This window comes from Castor canadensis, chromosome 19, assembly GCF_047511655.1.
Source record: "Castor canadensis chromosome 19, mCasCan1.hap1v2, whole genome shotgun sequence".
Classification (NCBI taxonomy): Eukaryota; Metazoa; Chordata; class Mammalia; order Rodentia; family Castoridae; genus Castor; species Castor canadensis.
In genome coordinates, this window is record NC_133404.1 from 21,954,300 (window position 1) to 21,967,761 (window position 13,462).

General features: G+C 43.6%; 1 protein-coding gene across 5 annotated transcripts in view; it reads left to right on the forward strand.

The window, feature by feature from the left end:
* Positions 1-13,462, forward strand: part of Atp10a (ATPase phospholipid transporting 10A (putative)) — a 199,275-nt gene that overhangs the window by 117,695 nt on the left and 68,118 nt on the right. For all 5 annotated transcript variants that reach the window (XR_012444060.1, XM_074062038.1, XM_074062037.1 and 2 more), the window contains exon 3: positions 4,950-5,035. Coding sequence is in view for 4 of the 5 variants with exons in the window: in XM_074062038.1 (XP_073918139.1) it covers positions 4,950-5,035 (86 nt within the window). In the remaining variant the exon portion in view is untranslated. The remainder of the gene's footprint in view (positions 1-4,949; positions 5,036-13,462) is intronic.

A 13,462-nucleotide genomic window follows, 5' to 3' on the forward strand; every position in this document is an offset into this window, starting at 1 on the left:
TTAATGCAAATGTGAAATACAGTCTTCCTTTGGTATCTCTTGGGCGTTGGCTCCAAGACTCCCACTTCCAAAGTTTCCAAAATTTGCAGATGCTCAGCTCCTTAAGGGGACATAATATTTGTATATAACCTATGCACATCCTCCAGAATACCTAAATCATCTCTTCATGATGTATGAGACCAAAAGCGAAGTAAATGTTACATAAATAGTCATACTATAATGCTTAAGGACTAGTGACAAGGAAAGTCTGTAAAGATGCAGTTTTTCCTGAATATTTTCAGCCCTTGGTTGGCTGAATCTGAGGTTGGTTGAATGTGTGGATACAGAAGGCCAAACTGTAACAGAATGTGCTCTATGAATCTGTTCCTATGGTAACAGAATCTTCCCTATAAATCCAGAACTCATTCAATGATCAGCTGAGCACTGCTGAATTAGACTTGTGCCTTCCCATTTGACTGAAAAGGGGATTGCTGCAACTGTACAGATACCTGTTCCTGAGAATGTGTAGAGCGTCCAGGGGAGGTCTGTGTTCAGTGCTCTGCGTATCCCTGGAGGAAGGGAGCATCACCCACTTTGGTGACATGGCTCTCTGGGTTGCTGCAGTTTCTAGCAGAATTGCAAGTTCAAAAAGGCAGGTCTGGAGGGCTCTCTGCTTCTTTACTGCCCTGCCTCTTCCTTTCCACCTAATAAGGTCCACCTAAATCATTTCATCCAGAGAAGCTTCAAAAATGTCTGGAGGAGAATAACAGAAATTGCAAACATTTGATTATCGGTAAGGTGCTTACTTGAACACGCATGCCCTGCCATGGGTGAGCTCTCTCATGCATTTAGTTCCAGATGAGTGGCGTGCTCTGTGGCTAGCTGCAGAGGGCAGTAGCTTCCACCCCAGGCCTGTGTGTGCGAGCAGCACATACTCATAGTGAATGTCATCACAGGTGCCATCCTGCCTCAGATAGAATTGTGGATCTGTGGGCTTTCAGGGACCCAGGGGTCCCAGTCCACATGCCTTCTCTTCACTTGCAGAAATCCTACTCAGAAGACATAGACCTAAATCCCAGTGCTCTTGATTGTTCACCCCAGTTTTGTTAAATCTGTATTCACAGGCACTCCTGCAGTGGGACAAGGGTGTCAACCATCTGACCAGGGAACATCAAACTGAAACATGTTTTTTGAAAACATTTAAACTTTAAAATGCATTTTGAGTGCTTTTGGAAATTCTGTAGACTCTTTGGAATACTTTGTCTTCCTAGGCTGGTATACTTTTTCCTGGGAAGGCGAGATTGTCTCAGTGGCTGAACTGGATGTTTCAGAGGCCAAAAACATGTCATTCAGTCTCTCTGAGACCACTTTGACCTTGGACATGGTTCTTAATGATCCTCGATTGTTTGCAGTGTTGTAAGATAGTGCTGTAAATAGCACAATGCCTGGCGTTTAACAAGCTGTCAAAAACTCATAAAAATGTTCCAGGGACACCTGAAATGTGGTATAGTGGTGCCTTGAGAATTGTTTGTGCTGGCTGGGGGTGTAGCTCACTGGAAGAGCACATGTTTAGTGTGTGCAAGGCCCTGCACCAAAAAAAAAAAAAAAAAATGTGACTCATGCATGAGGCTTTTTTGTACTTTTCCTAAAAGGTCCCAAATTTCTGGGCTATGTGCTACTTGACGATTAATTCATTTTTTTTCACAATCATTTCTCAATGTTTGTGTCTGCTTTAAAAATTTTTTAAAAAATTTTTTGCAGTACTGGGGTTTGAACTCAAGGCCTTCACCTTGAGCCACTCCACCAGCCCTATTTTTATGATGAGTTTTCTTTGAGATTGTGTCTTTCAAACTATTTGCCTGATCTCTGCTTCCTGAGTATCTAGGATTATAGGTGTGAGCCACCGGTGCCCAGCTTAAATTCTTTTATTGTGGTAAAATGTACATAAAATTTACCATGTTAACCAGTTTCATGGATAGTTCAAAGTCATTGTTCATTGACATCATGCACAACCATCACTGCCCTCCTTCAGAATGTTCCCAAATGGATCTACTTTTTAAAAATAAAGTTAATGTGTGCACAGCACAGAAGGATTGACTGCGGTCCTCTGAGAGAACAGTGTTGATAAAAATCTGTCTGATGCATAATGAGGGAATGACCTTGAAGGTGATTTGGAATGGGGCAAATGGATGAATGGATAAAGGATAAATAAATAGATTTCTTCAATGGGAGAGTATGACCATGTTACCCATTGTAAGAAAAAAACCAATGGAATTTTCCTCATCTCAAAAGTGTGCTCTGGGTGTTAAAGGCTTTTTAAGAGCCACATGTTTTCTCTCACACGTGGAATATAGACCTAATACAAATACAGCAATATTATGAAAAACAGGTCATGCTTGAGGGGAGGTCACATACGAGAGGGGTAGGGTAAAAGAAGGAAGTCAAGAAGGTGACTATAGTTGATGTACTTTCTATACAAGAATGAGTACAGAATTTTTAAACAAATTGAAACCACCATAAGAAAGGGACTAAGGTAGAAAGAAGAAAAATAGAGATGAACCAAATCGGGCCATAATACATGTAGACATGGAAGTGCCACAAGGAAACTCCCTATGTAGTTATCTTAAACAAGCAAAAATGTCATTTTTTTCTTTTACAAAATAGGAGAATAAGAGGACAGAACATGTCCTTCGGGGTCGGGGAGAGGTGTTATCAGTGGGAGAGGGAAGGGAAGGATGTGGGGAAAGGGTGTAGGAGGGTGAATATGGTGCAAATACTGTGTGCACATGTGTATAAATGGAAAGATGAGACCTATTTTGATTATTCCAGGAATGGGGGAGAGAGGGATAAAGAAGAATGGTGGAGGAGCTGAATTCAAGTATGATACATTGTAAGAACTTTTGTAAATGCCACAATGTACCCCCACCGAACACAATAATAATAATAAAAAAAAGGCTTTTTACTTGAGAAAATTGAAGACAATCCCTGTGTCGTTTGCCAGAACTGCCACACCCTGGGAGGCTTAAATCATAGATGTGTGTTTCCTCACAGTTATTGAAGCTGGAAGTCCAAGTTGAAGGTGTCAGCAGGGTTGGTTTCATCTGAGCTCTCTCTCCTTGGCCATCTTCTCCCCGTGTCACATGATCATCCCTCTAATTGTTTGTGTGTCCTATTCTCTTCCTCTTATAAGGACATGGATCCTGTTGGATTAGGGCACACTCTCATGATCTCATTTTAGCTTGATTATTTCTATAAAGGCCCTAACTCCAAATATAGACACATTCTGTGTAATGGGGGTTAAGACTTCAACATATGAATTCTGAGGGGAAAGGGAGAATAATTCTGCTCAGCAAAGTTTCTGAAGATGCCTCCAATTCTCAAACTCCTCCTCCCCACCCCTCCCGCCCCCATTCCGGATGAAGCCAGGCATCCCATGTCCTGGGCACACACGTTTCTTACGGCACGTGATTATGGCAAAACATCACAAATGCAGTTCTGATGTCTTAGAGACAGAATGTCCTACTGTTCCTGAGCTGTGTACATTACATTTTTCTTAGAGAGAAAGAATAATAAACAGAGACAGAGTATTTTAAGTCCTACCCTCCTTGTCTGCCAAGAATAACCCTGGTGTTCTTTGGAACCCACTCCCTTCATGGCCATCTTGTACTCTGTATCTGCCAATGTCTGTCCTGGGAAAAGCAGTCCACTGGCTTCAAGATAATCCACACAGCTTTAAATAAACTCAGGACTCTGAAACACAGCCCCACTCTGTAAATAGAGTGCAAGGCCATTCCAGTCCAAGGACAGGGACTGATGGCTAAGAAACTTCAAGAAGAGCCTTTTAAAATAGCATTCTACGGGCTGGGGCTGTAGTTCGGTGGTAGAGCATTTGCCTAGCAACATGCAAAGCGGTAAGTTTGCTCCCCAGCACTGCAAAATAAACAATTTTTTAAAACACAGCATTTCAGTTTCAGTCATTGCACTGAACTACTATTGCCTAGGGAGTCCTTTCAGTGTACGCAATACACTAGAAAACAGTAAGGTCTGAGTTTTGAGTTATTACCTTTATGGCTGCATTCTGTGCAGGTTAATGTGTTGATTTGGGAAAATAATTACCTGGAGTGGTGTCCACAGTATTTATGCCCTTTCTGTGATTTAGCCAACTGCATTTTTTTCTGATGATATGCATGTGCGAGTGAAGACAGTTCCATGTTTTACATGAAAAACAGAATGATAGCCTGACCAGAGGGACGATAAAAAAGAAATCCACCAATTGTGCTCAGTTATGTATACTGAAGGCTCGTTCCCTATACATCCCTCCTTTGTTCATCCCTTCCCTCCTCCTACTTCTGATCTCTTCACAGGAGCAAGGTACTGTTAACATCTATCAGTGGCAAACACTACATTAGATGTTTCCTTTGTAATGAGCCATCAGTTTTAATTGAGCAGAATTATAAAGAAGTTGTTGGCTGACATTGGCTGTTTAAATCTTTTCCAGCAAAGATCCATGAAGAATTTTTAGTGTACCTTGAGGAAATGGGATTTTAGTATCAGTTCATGTTTTCATAATTTGCTGCTCTAAATCTATAAAGAAAAAATTGGAGGAGATGATCTGTGTCCAAAAATAAATCCCAAAAACTCACTAACCCCTTTCCATCATTGGTGGCTTTCCTTGCTATGACTTCATAGTCTTTTATTTTGCATTAAAGCTATAATCATTTCAGCTCACTTACTTACCAGTACTGGTCCACTAGTTGCTATTCATTAGAAAATGATTATTTTCTTACTAGTTATAAAAATGGGAAAGCATGGGTTGAGTACCATGTGTGGCTTGGCATTCTGCAGAGGTTCATAGGCAGAGTTCTTCCTCTATGAAATGTCCCTACCATGGATAGACAGAAAAATAAGAGCCTTTTAGAACAGAGCAGCCAGAGCCCAGATTTCTCTAATGTATCGTGCTATTATTTTAGGTCTCTGAATTCGATCCTTTGACGTTCACCAGTGTAATCGAGTGTGAGAAGCCAAACAATGACCTGACTAGGTTTCGTGGTTGCATGTGAGTATTGTGTATTTCCCTGTGCTTAATAAATCACACAAACACACACAACACACACTCACTCACACACACATTCACTCACTCACACACACACAGTCATCAAATGTGTCTTGAATATCCTTTGCCATGTGGGGTAGCTTTTTGGAAATGTTGACCAGCATATATTAGCCTTCTCTGCTTATGGGACTAGTTAGTAAAATCCTGTCAGCACTAGGAACTTGTCAACGCCATTGTAAAGATGTGACTGACTTTCCCCCTAGAGATGAGGGGCATGACAAGGGACCTGTGACTGTTTACATGTGACCTCAGTCAGTGGAAGCTGGAGCCAAGTCTGATGAGCCTGGGTAGAAGGGCATTCCTTCATTATTGAACAAGTGTTTACTGAGTGCTAACTATATGCTGGGCCCTAGTCAATGCTTTGGATATGGCACAGTGACAAAACACACAAAAATTCCTGCGTTTTGTGTTAATTTCATCCTAATTAGGAGAAAAGAGAAATAATAAAAAAATACATTAGATATGTGTATATGTAGATTAGTAGGTTCAACAGTCCTGCCCCCTTCCTCATTCCTAAACAGAAAGACCAAAAAAGTGGATCAGTGGCCCAGGATTGACCTTAAGTTGACCTTGTTGCAGATAAAGCCATGGGTACACGGTGACATGGGAGGCAACTGTACTGCTCTCTCTGCTTACGTGCCCGTTGGGAATTTCCATAACAACAGGAATAATGTTGGTGTGTGTAGTGACCGGTATGGGGAAACAGTGGAAGAGAATGCAGTGTGTTGGGAAGGAGTTGCTGAGTTGCAGGTGTGAGCTATGGAGATGGTTTCGTGGAGAATGAGGCAGGTGACAAGGACCCGAAGGACATCGGATTTGAGCTGCTGGACCTCTTATGCATGAGCGGATGTCACATGCTTAGCCTCCTGGTTTGGAGGATGCGTGACCTTCTCTCTGCCTTTGACATGCTCCCAGATATGGGCATACAGGTGACCCCAGGTTACTGCTTTAATGGCCTGGTGCAGAGTGACCTCCCCACAGATGTGGGCATAGCGGAATCTACTTGTAGAAGCGGGCTCCATCTCTGGGAGCTTTTGGTGTAAGTATGAATCTTTGATTTACTGAGCCATCTGGCACTGCTGCCTGAACCAAGCACACAGAGATGCTGGGGTACACCAGAGAATGGAGATGTCACAGTACAAGGTCAAGTGTGTCTGCATCCAAATGATGATCTACTCACCCACTGAAATTTCCCTGAGGTTCAGAACCTGGTAACTATTAGATCACCTCTTAAAGAAACCAATCAAAGGAGGAAAAACTCCTAAGGACAAGTGTGAGTATATAATTGAAAGATTTGGGGAGAGAACACTCAACTATCCATGTATAACCAGTCTGCTATGGGTTTTCTGGTCTCTGTCAACTCCTGGGCCACCTTTTCTTGACTGGTTGCCCCAGGAGTTCACACATGGGTACCTTTCCCAGCACCTCTCTGGAATGTCAGGTCCAGGTTGACTACAGAGAGCAGGCACTGGGTTTCCAAGACCTGAAATAATGACTGTTCGGGGAGGTGTAGACAACCTCCAGGAAGTATGTTTTGTGGGCATTCTTGCCCTTGGGGTAGTATTATGGTGCTAACTTCACCAAGAAAGGATAGGAGAGATCGATGTCCTTCCCCCAAAGCTAGGCTGTTCCTAGCTCTTGGTCATCCCCCCTCCTCCTTTCCTATGGGGTCCCTTATGACGCTTCTGAATAATGCAACACTCATGAGCTTTCTAAACAACTGCTCACACATTCATCGCCTACAGTAGTGTTGGGTCTACAGTAAGGAGACTGAATCCCTCAGAAGTTTTACTCCTACCTTCAAAGGACTATCTTTTTAGTAAGGCATTACTCAAGCACCAAGGCAGGTTCTGGAGCCCACACTTAGCTATATAACCTTGGGTCAGCTATTCCATTTGACTCATTGGTGTACTGGAGATAAACTGAGGATTCCCCAATGTTATTATTGAAAGTTCAGTTACTTTAATACACAGAAAGTTTTCAGAATGGTAGCTGGCCACTATCATTGTGGTTCCTGTTGTTAACATTACTATTACAGACAGTAACACAGAGCAAGGAGTGAGAAGGGTCAAGAGAAAGGTACAGGGGTGAATTTGAATTTTCCTTAGGAGAGAGATTAGTTGAAATGCTGTCTGGGAGGACTGTCTGTCCTCAATGTGTGTATCAGGAAGCGGTACAGGAGAAAGGAAGGTGGGTTTTGAGGATTTCTGAGTTTGAGGAGGTGGCAAACACATGAAAGGGAGAGTGATTCAGCTGACAGCATGAAACCATGGGTCAGAAGTTGTGTTAGGCTGTTGTCCATTACTATAGAGAAATACCCAAAGCCAGGCACTTATAAAGAAGTTTATTCAGGTCACAGTTTTAGAGGCTGGAGAAAGGCCCCCTGGAAGTGTGTCTCATGGTCAGTGGCAGCATGGTGGTAGTATGTATGACAGAGACAGATCAGGGACAGACAGGAAGTCAGAGCTTGGAGAAGATCTCCCATTTGTCCCATCCTTAAAGGTCCCACTACCTCTTCACGTTGACACCATGGGACCAAGCTTCCACCACATGAGCCCTTGGAATACCCACATCATATCTAAACTATAGCAAGAATTGAGGGAAGGGTGAGAGTTAAAGATTTGAAGATGCTGTGTCTACAGTTTGTGTTTAAAGTCAATGGAGAGGCTAGGCCACATGGACAGAAGGTAAGGAAGGGGAAAAAATGGAAACAAATGAAGACAAAGTAATACAAAAAGGTAGGAACAGCCATCCTTCATGAAATGCAGATTCCATTACAAGGGTGATGCTCAGGGGAGGAGGCACGGCAGGGACATTGGGAAGGAGGTCTGTAGAATGCTGGATTCCATAGAGAACCTAAGAAAGTGCCATGCTTTTTGAGCAGATCCAGAGAGATGGGTCCAGGAGATGAAGAGGCCTATTGGCCCACCACTCTTTCTGGAAGTGTGGCTTCAAGAGGAGGGCCAGGGACAGAAAAGAAGGCCTCAGAAACAGATGATATTCACTTCTTAGGGAGAGAGAAAGTAACAAGAGGCCAGGCTTGTGGTGAACTTTGAGTTCGTGTGAGGTGGACATAGTGACTTCCATACATGCAAAGCTGGTGTTCAAGTGGGTGGTGGCTAGTGGCCCCTTGCTCATCCCCAGTATTCAAACCTCAGCTGGCTCAGCATCCCCAGGCCTGTTTCTATCCCTGGCCACTGTGGAAGACCATCTCTTGTGTGGGAACCATTCTGCTTACAGCCAGCCAGACTGATTTGAGCTTTGCTGACAATGCCAACATAAAGTGTGCCCATTGTGGGTGTCCTTGCTGGCATAATGCCTGAGAAAAAAATGCCAAGAAGGACATAATCCTTTTTGCTGTGCTCCGCTATCATTGTGTCTTCTTCTTTTTCTACCCAGTTGTCTTATTTGATAGTTCCCCATAGCTGGGCCCAGGAGCAGTGCAGACTTGGGGCTGTCTGGCTACAGCATATCTAAGCCCCATTTAACTGACTTACTACTTATGCCAAGTGTGGTGGTTTGGCTCTGCCACAGGATTGTCAGGGTGCAGTCAGGTCCCTTTCCTAAGCATGGGGTCTTGGGTGGGTCTCTGGCATTGTCGTAAAAGTTTTTCTTGTGATGCTGTGGACCAGCAGTGTAAACAGCACCACCTCAGACAGTCAGGCTGAACTCCAGCAGGCACAAAGGGAGAGCAGGTGAGTGAGTGTGCAGGATGAGGTCAGAGGGCAGATAGCCTCACATGAAAGAGTGTCTGTCCCAGACATAGAAGGGAGACCTCAACCCACGCCGGTCTTACTGGTTGGGTGGGACTAACCTGGGAGACAGATCTGTCATGTAGTATATCAGTGGCCAGGCTAGTTCCCTGTTTTCTGGCTTGTGTGTTCCCATTATCTTCTCCTGGTGGTCTTGTGTCATCCTCCATGAGACAGCAGCAACCTGTAAGTTACCTCACTCATGCCAAGGAACCATTGACTGGACAGCCCAGCCTGCCAGGCATGCCAGAAGGTTTTATTGTTTTTTTTTAGACCAGCCAATTCACACTCAAAATCATACCATTTGCACTTGGAGAACAAAACTAAGGTTGGGTTTGTAGCAAGAAGACCCAAGACTGAATTAAACTCTCTCCCTTACTGGAGCTGGTGGTCTTAGGAAAGTTATCCTGCATTTCTGAGCTCCAATCTTCTGATTCTAGAGACAACCTTTGACTGCTCTATCAACCTCACAGGCTGACCTGAGAATCAAGTGAAAGAACGTATGTGAATTAGAACACATCATACAGAGAGTGGTGTTAGCCTCTGAGTGTGATTCCACTGGTATGAAATGTCCACAGTAGGACTGTCTTTAGAGACAGAAAAGGGCCCAGAGGTTGCCAAGTTGAGGGGCAGGAGGTGCGGTTCATGGCATAGGAATGGGGAATGATTGCCAGTGGGTATAGGGTTTCTTTTGGTGGTGAAGAAAATGTTCTCTCAAATTAGCTGATGGTGGTAATTGCACAACTCTGAATATAAACAAACATACAAAACAAAAAAATGAACACTGAACTGTATTTTAAATGAGTGGATATTATGGTATGTGAAATATATCATAAGTTAGTAGTAAAAAAGTGTTAAGAACTTCATTATTCAAATGCACTTGGATGGGCAGTGTTCTTTAAAACATTCCCCACAGTTAATCCCCAATGGAATCCTCAAGTGGCAACTGGAAATAGCACAATTCTCCACCCCTTTCGTCTATTTCCAGTGCTTTCTTTTTAGTGCTGCTCAGAGGCCTTCCAGCCCAGAGAGGTCCCCTGTGAATGGAGACCTGGCTCAGGTTGCCTCTGCTCGGTTGGGTTCAGTCAACTCCATGGCATACAGCAGTCTTTGAAGCCACAATTCAATGGGACATCTGCACAGTTTCCCTAAAGAATAAAGCAAAAGGTTGGTGGCAGGATGGTTGTCTGATATAAAACTTAATTGCATGTTGTAAATCTAGGTGCCTGTCACTCCCTTCAGATCTACCAGTGTTTGCTTTATGTACTTACGTGCTTAGAAGTTGACTGAACGTGGTTTATAATTGTGCCATCTTCCTGTTGATTGACCCTTTTTTCATTATATGTTAATGTTTTCTGTCTCTTGGCACAGTTTTTGACTTCGAGTTCATTTGTCTGATGCATATAACGACTTCTGACACTATTGGGTACCACTTTTACCCCAAAGTAAGCATCCACAGAGCAGGGTTCTGAGCCTTCCTTCCTGCATGCTGCAGAGCTGTGTGCAAGCACTGGGGGCTGGGATGAGCATCATGAGTCATCAGGAGCCTACAGCCTGTTTTTGGGGGTAGGGGTAGCTCCTTGCCCTGGTAGATGACCAACTCCTCCAGTGACAGTTGTCACCCCACGGGACATAGCAGCAGGATCATCACTAGCAACAGAATACCGTGGGTCCTACCCCATCCTGCTTAGTATTGAGATGGAGCTGTGGGGGACATGTCCAAACTGTCCTCGCTATGATGAAGGCATGCAGATGAACTGTATCTGTGTCAACTAGACTTAAAAAATGGAATGTTTTCATATCTTTAATTAACATAATTACATCTTGACAAAATTTAACATTGACACAGAGTTTCGTTATTTCCACACATACTTAGATTATACAAACAAAAACCGGGTAACTTTTTTTTCCCCCAATACTGGGGTTTGAACTCAGGGTCTACACCCTGAGCCACCCCATCAGCCTTTTTTGTGTGTGATGGGTTTTTTTCGAGATAAGAGTCTTGCACATTATTTGCTTGGGCTGGCTTCAAACTGTGATTCTCCTGATCTCTGCCTCCTGAGTAGCTAGGCATCTAGCTTTGAGCAACTTATTTTAAGGTCTACTCAGGGTTTGGCTTTGCCAAGAGCTACCTATCAGTTATCAATTATTCCATCCTCCCTACCTAGGCCACTTAGGGTGCCCTTAGAAACAGATGGAGCACTCAAATTTATGGAAGTAGATGTAGTTATCTGGTAAGGGTCCACTTCCACAGGAGTGAATGGGGCTTAGGGGATTCATGAGGGATACTGGGTTATTAGCAGCTGAGTCGTCACCACCGTGAGGTCACTGGGGACTCATGCTGAGGAGGCTCTCTGGAGCCCTGGTCAAAGGATACAACCAGCCTGGGCTCCCATTCCAAGAGGAAGTAGAAAATCAACTCTCTGCCCTTGCTCACATCTACTCCTCCAGTGTCCTTCTCAATATGCCCATTGGGTAGACCCTTGGATAGACCTAAGCCAAGGTCATGGCAGCATTCAGAATTTGCTAGATGCTGAGGGGAGACATCAAGGCTACAAAATGTAATAAGATATAAGGATCCCTGACTGGAGGACCTGGGAACTTAGCACAGAGAATTTTCCCAAAGGTTGTAAAACCTGAACCCAGGTGAAAGGCTGAGATCTTCCAAGCAGAGGCCAGCATAAGGTAGACACAGTGTGCTACGTGGTGTGGCTGACTGGAGCAGAAAGCCTGCACAGGAAAAGCTATGTAGGAGCTGTAGCATGGTCTGAGCCCCCATGTGCTAAGCCATAGGAGGTAAGGATGCTCCCAGGAGAATGTAATGTGTATACATCCACACTCAAAGATTGCTTTGGCTATGAAGAGACACACATGAAAGATAAGGCTGTGTTGTGGGAATCTCAAGCTGAGATACGGGACACCGAGGCAGTTTAGCAGGAAGCAATGTTTTATTGTGCCAGCACAGACTCAGTGATCTCATGTCCAAAGGCTGAGCCCCGAGAACAATGAGGTCTCACCTTATGTACCCTTGCAAGCAGGTTACAGAAGCAAAAAGCAAAGCTCAACCCACAAATGGCTGCATGTGACTTTATTGGCTATTTCATTTTCCCAGCGCTATGTGAACTTCATGTTTCAATTTTTTAAGTTTTATCTCTCTGCTGTGCCATCCCTTCCCCCTGCCTCATTATCAGAACACAGGCTGTCTGTTTCTTTTTTGGTCCTCCTCCCTGCTATATCATTCCCCCTTTGAGGCTTGGACCCCCCTAGGGTCAAAGAGCATCATCTTGAGCTAGGGGTTTGTATTTCCATAGCATCATTACATGTGTGGCTGTTTTCCTTTTTATAGTGGCCTCCATAATGGTCCTGATAGACTGCAATACCAGGGGGACCAGGCAGGGTAATATTAAGCATGCTCCTAAGATAAGACCCATCACCCTGGTTTTATGACAAATGTAGTCTGTATTGTTTTCTTTACTCTGGGACTTTTGGTATTATTTATCAGTAACCTCATTAACCTGGTTACTAATTTAACATCTTACCTGTTGGTGGTTGCATGATACAAAGTATGGCTGTGCAGAGGTCCCAACAATGGTTCTCATAACATTCAGCACATGAGAAAAACCTTGCAAGGACCAATCCAAAAGGTAAGAAGAGTCCAAGTGTGTAGAGGAGAACAGGGGTGCATCCCATGTTTGAACTTCCTCCGTGTGTAGACTAAGTCAGCTTTCAGAGTGTCTAGAGCAGGGCTGACGTTTGTTGTTCGTGGGTCCTGTTGTGTCCTGGGAAGTGGAGTCTTGCCAAGAAAGGGCACAGGTGTTCCGGAGGGTAATCTTGGATGCCGAGGCTGAGTCCAAGATGCACTCCCACTTGGGAGAAGTTGACTTTATTCGGCTGTGGTGGGTGTGAGTAGTCTCTTCCGAATACTTGTCTCCCATCTAAGTACTAATCAAGCTTGACCCTGCTTAGCTTTTGAGGCCAGACCAGATTGGGCATGTTTAGGGTGGTATGGCCGTAGATTGAAGATCTGTCTTGATTGGTCATTTTCTTTCTTCATCGTGAGGATTGCTCTTTCTTGGATTTTGTTTGGTTGGTTGGTTTTGGTCCCACGTTGGGGCAGGAATAATGAGCAGATCTGGTGGGAGTCAGTGTCATCTAGACCCTTTTGGCCAAATTTAAGCAACAAAAAGGCTTAGAAGGAGTGGCCCTTAGGCAATGGGCTTTTAGACAAGGACAATACAAAACAAAATCCAACAAAAGCAGACGTCTAAAATGCTAACTTGGCTGACACATAAGCACTTATTAGAGTCATTTTTTATGGACTTGATCGTAAATGCCCCAGAAGGATCAGAACTGTAATGACAAAAGCTGAAAAGAGACATGTTTAAAATTTTGATGGACAATTTAGCAACTAACAGAACAGTATATTAGTACCATTAACTTTTTATTACTGTGTTTATCTAAAATTTGTATTTTAGAAGGCTTGATATACTTGAAAAACATAAATATATTTAGTATAAGGAACCAGCAATAGTGTCATAGCTCTATAGAGGTTATATGTACATGTTAGTTTAGTAGTTGTTCTTGCAGTAAAACTTTAGATGTTTATCAGGTTGTGTGT